The sequence below is a fragment of the Ailuropoda melanoleuca genome, chromosome 6, assembly GCF_002007445.2.
Source record: "Ailuropoda melanoleuca isolate Jingjing chromosome 6, ASM200744v2, whole genome shotgun sequence".
In the NCBI taxonomy this organism is placed as follows: Eukaryota; Metazoa; Chordata; class Mammalia; order Carnivora; family Ursidae; genus Ailuropoda; species Ailuropoda melanoleuca.
This window is the reverse complement of record NC_048223.1, coordinates 72,661,599-72,667,195: the sequence shown is the minus strand read 5'-3', so window position 1 is coordinate 72,667,195 and position 5,597 is coordinate 72,661,599. Positions and strand designations below refer to the sequence as shown.

General features: G+C 41.8%; 1 protein-coding gene across 1 annotated transcript in view; it reads left to right on the top strand.

The window, feature by feature from the left end:
• The first annotated feature begins 2,130 nt into the window (after positions 1 to 2,130).
• DNA2 (DNA replication helicase/nuclease 2) overlaps positions 2,131 to 5,597 on the top strand; it is a 57,793-nt gene continuing 54,326 nt past the window's right edge. The window contains exons 1-3 of the mRNA XM_034663585.1: positions 2,131 to 2,391; positions 3,799 to 3,981; positions 4,849 to 5,048. Of these exons, the coding sequence (XP_034519476.1) occupies positions 2,321 to 2,391; positions 3,799 to 3,981; positions 4,849 to 5,048 (454 nt within the window). The 5' untranslated portion in view covers positions 2,131 to 2,320. The remainder of the gene's footprint in view (positions 2,392 to 3,798; positions 3,982 to 4,848; positions 5,049 to 5,597) is intronic.

The window sequence follows — 5,597 nt, the reverse complement described above, 5'->3', positions numbered from 1 at the left end:
ACAGATGGTATGTATGTATGTATTTATTTATTTTAAGATTTTATTTATTTATTTGACAGAGAGAGGGAACACAAGCAGGGGGAGTGGGAGAAGGAGAAGCAGGCTTCCCACTGAGCAGGGAGCCTGATGCAAGGCTCAATCCCAGGACCCTGGGATCATGACCTGAGCCGAAGGCAGACACTTAACAGACTGAACCACCCAGATGTCCTTTGACAACTTCCTTTTTTTTTAAGTCTTTTTTTTTTTCTTTTTTAAGATTTATTTATTTTAGAGGGAGCGTGTGAGCACCTTTGCGAGCTTGGGGACGGGCAGAGGGAGAGAAGCAGACTCCCGGCTGAGCACTGGGTCCCAGGACCCTGAGAGCATGACGTGAGACAAAATTAAGAGTTGGTCACTCAACCGACTGAGTCACCCAGGCACCCCAAAAGACAAGTTTTGATGAAGATTATTTTAAAATTGGATGAGGGGGATGCCTGGGGCTCAGCTGGTTAAGCATCTGCCTTGCGCTCAGGTCATGATCCCCGGGTCCTGGGATTGGGCCCCACATCAGGCTCCCTGCTCAGCGGGGAGCCTGCTTCTCCCTCTGCCTGCCACTCCCTCTGCTTGTGTTCTGACAAATAAATAAATAAAATCTTAAAAAAAATAGAATAAAACTGGGTGATGGGGCACCTGTCTGGCTCAGTTGGGCAAGCATATGACTTGACCTTGGGGTTGTGAGTTTGAGCCTCACTTTGGGTTTAGAGATTACTTAAAAAATAAATTTTTTTTTCTTTTAAAAAAAGATTTTATTCATTTATTTGAGAGAGAGAGAGAGATCAAAAGGGAGAGCACAAGCAGGAGCAGCCGCAGAGGGAGAGGAGAAGCAGACTCCCTGCTGAGCAGGGAGCAAAAATTCAGGACTTTATCCCAGGATTCTGGGACCAGGACCTGAACTGAAGGCAGACACTTAACCGATTGAGCCACCCAGGTGCCCCCAAAAATAAAATCTTAAAAAATAATAAAACAAAATTGGATGATAGCTTTATGAGGTGATCATTTTATTATTTTTAACACATTTCATTCAGAAATATTCCCTAGTATATTATTTTTTAAAGATTTTTTAAAAAAGATTTTATCCATCCTTTTGTCAGAGAGAGAGTGCACAAGGAGGGGAGCAGCAGGCACAGGGAGAAGCTGGGCACCCCGAGGTAACATATTTTAAGGGTGGAAGGTACTGAGCCACATTATAAGCCTGGGAGCAGCCCAATAGTGAGGGCCACATTGATGATACAAGAGAATGATGGAATAGCTGAAGAAGTAATGCCCTTGAGAATGAGCACAAGTAGGATTGCTCATTGATCAGTGGCCTGCTTTGTCCAGTGTTGAAAAAAGTGGAAATAGGTTATAAGTACAGATGTTAGTACTTTTATAGATTTAGCTGGGGCAAGATGAGGAAGTTCCTATCTGAGGGCTTCTATTTTATCAATGAGTTTTCCACAAAAAAAGAAGAGGCGGGGCTCCTGGGTGGCTCAGTCCTTAAGCTCGTGAGGACTGTCGGTTTTGGCTCAGGTCATGTTCTTAGGGTCTTGAGATTCAGCTCCACCTGGGGCTCTGCCCTCAGCCCCGAATCTGCTTCTCTCATTCTCTCTCTGCTCCCTCTCCCTGCCCATGCTCGCACTCTCTCTCGCTCTAAAGTAAATACATAAATCTTAAAAAAATAAAATTGGCTGGGGCACCTGGGTGGCTCAGTTGGTAAGCATCTGCCTGCCTTCCACTTAGATCATCATCTCAGGGCGCCGGGATCCATCCCGCCTGGGGCTCCCTGCTCAGCGGGGAGTCTGCTTCTTCCTCTGCCCCCCTCCCCGTGCTCTCTCTCTCAAATAAATAAATAAATAAATAAATAAATAAATAAATAAATAAATAAATAAAATCTAAAAAAAAAAAGAGGGGAAATTGTTTCCCAAGAAAATGGAAAATTCTGCAAGCTAACAAGGGACACCTGGTTTTGGGCAATTGGTTCTGTTCTAAGAGTGTGTGCTGAGCAAGGGTGGGCGTGTCTAGAGAAAGTGTGAGAGCATTTAGTCTGGGTCAGATTATGAAAACTCCCTATTTCCCAAACCCTAAGGCAAGGGAGCAGACTCCGTTAAGACCACCACGACCCGTCCGGCGCCCCGCGGGGAACTCGCCAGGCTGGGAGGGGCGCCTTCGCGCAGGTCCCTTGGGACCACCGCGGGAAGGCGCATGCGCGCGGCGCCTCAAAAACTCGCGCTTCTTTTTCTCGTCGGAGCTGCTGGGTTTCTCTCATTTTATCTGGTGACGGTTTGCATTGTCCGCGCCCGCTATGGCGCGACTGGAAGAACTGGAGCAGCTGAAGAAGAGTCTCGGGGAAGAGGCTGAGCCGCCGGCGGAGCTGTGAGCGGAGCGGAGGGAGGGTCTGGGAGTCAGGCGGGAGATTTGAAAGAAAGGAGCGGGAGAGGCCGCACCCACGCCTCCGCGGCGCCGGCGCGGGATTACATGACCCCAACGCCTAACGAGTTTCCAGAGCTGGGGTCTGCTTCGTAGTGTTCTCTTTGGGGCCACACTGGGGCCAGAGCCCAGAGACTGCTCACCCAACGGTTCATTCTTTCTCTTGATATCACTTGCCCGAATTCGGGGAGTGCCAGCCGCCTTAAGCGCCCTCATAAAGGGAAATTGCACCTGCTTGATGCTTTCCTCAATGTTTAGTTGGGGAATCTTGTTCCAGGAGAACTCTCTACCCTCAACTTGGACTAAATGGTCAGGGCAACTTGACCCACAATCATGGTGTGGAATTATTTTCAATTAATAATAATGATGCTAATTCTAGTTGACGGATCTTTGCGTTTTGCGTTTTGATCAGCATTATCATTTGCGAAATCCTTAAGGCATCCCAGCTGACCTTGGGAAATTCATGGCCTGAGGCTTCCTGGAGTAGGTGAATGAGGCGATTGCATAGTAATCAAGCCCAGGATTGGGTATTACAATTAGAGAGGTAATGACGTTGGGCTCTGTTGTACTGTCACTGACAAAGACTGCAGTCAAACTGTAAAGACTAATGACGGACTTAATGTTTTCTAGAACGGTTAGCGAATTCTGCATAGTTTTCAGGCGGCTAGGTTTAATGGATAAAAGTATTGTGAAGTTGACTTGCCCATTATAAATAAGAAATGTCTGTGTTGCTTTATGAAGGAATGAGCTAACATGACGGGTAGTAAGCTTGCTTTTCTCTGCGGGGTAGGGGCTAGTTGATTCTCACTGAGATTTTACACAAAGATTTTCTTCATTAAGTAGTAGTTTGGAGTAGATGATTTCTAAGTAGGCCTAAAGATTAATATAATACTGTGGCTTACAGTAGGACTTCAGCAAACCACCCACACTATGCTTTTCCCTAACAAATATCCCTTTCATTTACAAAAAGGATAATGTCCAAGACATTTCCTTTTGTTTATACTTTGGGAAGGTTTGTGCCAGCGGTAGGAATTTGTTATTTAATATTTTTCCATTTATCGTTAATCCTCATAATCAAGGATGCCCCACAGAGCTCCTCGTAAGAACTTATACAGTATTTGGAAAAATCCATATCATAGGCATGTTTTAAATGGCATTACTTCTGGGAAGTTTTTAGAAGAGGAATTCTGCTATTCCCTTACTCTCTTAATTTTCACCTGTTTAGCTAATGGTCATTGTGATAAGCTTTCTAGAAAAAACAAACCTAGAAAATTGAGAAGTTTGGTTTGTAGGTAAAGGAAATTGGATGGCTTCTTATTTCATGCTAAGTTGTTTTGTTTGTATATGTTTTAGATTTCAGAAGAAGGTGGAAGCTTCCTTCTCTAAAACACTTCTGAGCCGAGGAATGGATAACCGATACCTGGTATTAACAGTCAATATTGTACAGAAGGAAGAAGGAACCCATGAGAAACACCTAATCATCACTGCTTCCCAGTCACTAGAAAGTAAAGAACGGTGTATCCTTAGGAATGACTGGTAATTTTCGTGTGACTTTGAGTACTGATCTGCATAAGGGTACCATCTTAAGACTCATCACATGGACTTGTGTGGATGTTGCTATAATTTAATTGTTAATAAATGAAGTAGATATGAACCTGAATTAATTTCGTGTAAAAATTGTGCTTGTTACCCCAATATCTCAAGCTCCTTATTCTGAAACTTTGTTTTTATTGTCATTTGAAAATTAACTACAAAGGGCCTTATTAAATGACTACTTCCAAAATTTCCCAGCGCTTTTTGTTTTAAGATTGCAGCTTTTCACTTAGAGCAAAATTAATTACAGCTTAAGAACAGTCTTAAACCCTAGATTTCTCTACTCAAGCAAAGTATGGTATGTGAGGGGTGAAGGGGAAATGCAGAGAAAGTAGAGGTCTAATTTTGCCTCTTTAGGCTCTCTGACTAGATAAAAATGATAAATATGATTTTATTCTTAACACATTGGGTTTGGCTTCATGCCTCAAGACTTACAGAAATTGTAGATAAGCTAGAAGTCTTTAGAATGAGAGAATTATTATTGAAACAACCTAATCCATAATTGCAGCTACGTGGTAACACTATTAAAGATTTGGGAGCTTTTGCAGTAGATGATTAACATTAAGCAGTTTTCATTTTTGGTATTTAAGGAAGACCCCTGAGTATTCTCTGGTATATTTCAAAGGTAGAAAGGAATAGAGTGACTAGGAATTGATTCAAAAGAATGCATCCTAGTATTAAATTTTTTTGAAAGACCCAGAAATTTACAAATACTATTCCTTCAGCTAAAATATTCACTTACTTTTTGAGGCTTCCTTAATATGTTTAAAAGTAGGAATCTAAACTATGTATACTTCACTTTATTTGTAGGTGCTCGGTGCCGGTGGAGCCAGGGGACATCATTCATTTGGAGGGAGACTGCCTATCTGATACTTGGATAATAGATGAAGATTTTGGATATTTGATTCTATACCCAGACATGCTGATTTCTGGCACAAGCATAGCCAGTAGTATTCGGTGTATGAGAAGAGCTGTCCTGAGCGAAACTTTTAGGGTGAATAATATTAACAGCTAATGTTTCTACAGGGTTTTAGAGTTACAGAGCACTTTTACACTTTTTTTTTTTAAGTCAACTCATGTATACATTTTGCTGTTCCCAAACATTGTTATTTTGCAAGTAAATGAAAGCCGAGGATCTTTTAAAAATATAAATATCATATCTTTATCATACACAGTAAAATGAATAGTAATTCCTTAATATAATGCCTGATTTATCTGTAATGTCTTTTATCTTTTTATTTTTTTTAGAGAGAGAGAGAGTGCTTGCGAGGTGGGGGGGGAGAGGGAGAGAGAGGATCTCAAGTAGGCTCTATGCTCAGCGCTGAGCCAGATGCAGCTCCATCTCATGACCCTGAGATCACGATCTGAGCTGAAATCAAAAGTTGGATGCTTAACCAACTGAGCCACCCAGGCATCCCAAGAAAATATCTTTTTATTCAGTTGTTTTCTTAGAGTCAGTCAGAATCCAAACAAGGTCTTGTCTTTTCCTCTTCTTCTTTTTTGTTTTTTATTTTTTTATTTTTATTTATTTATTTTTTAAAGATTTTATTTATTTATTC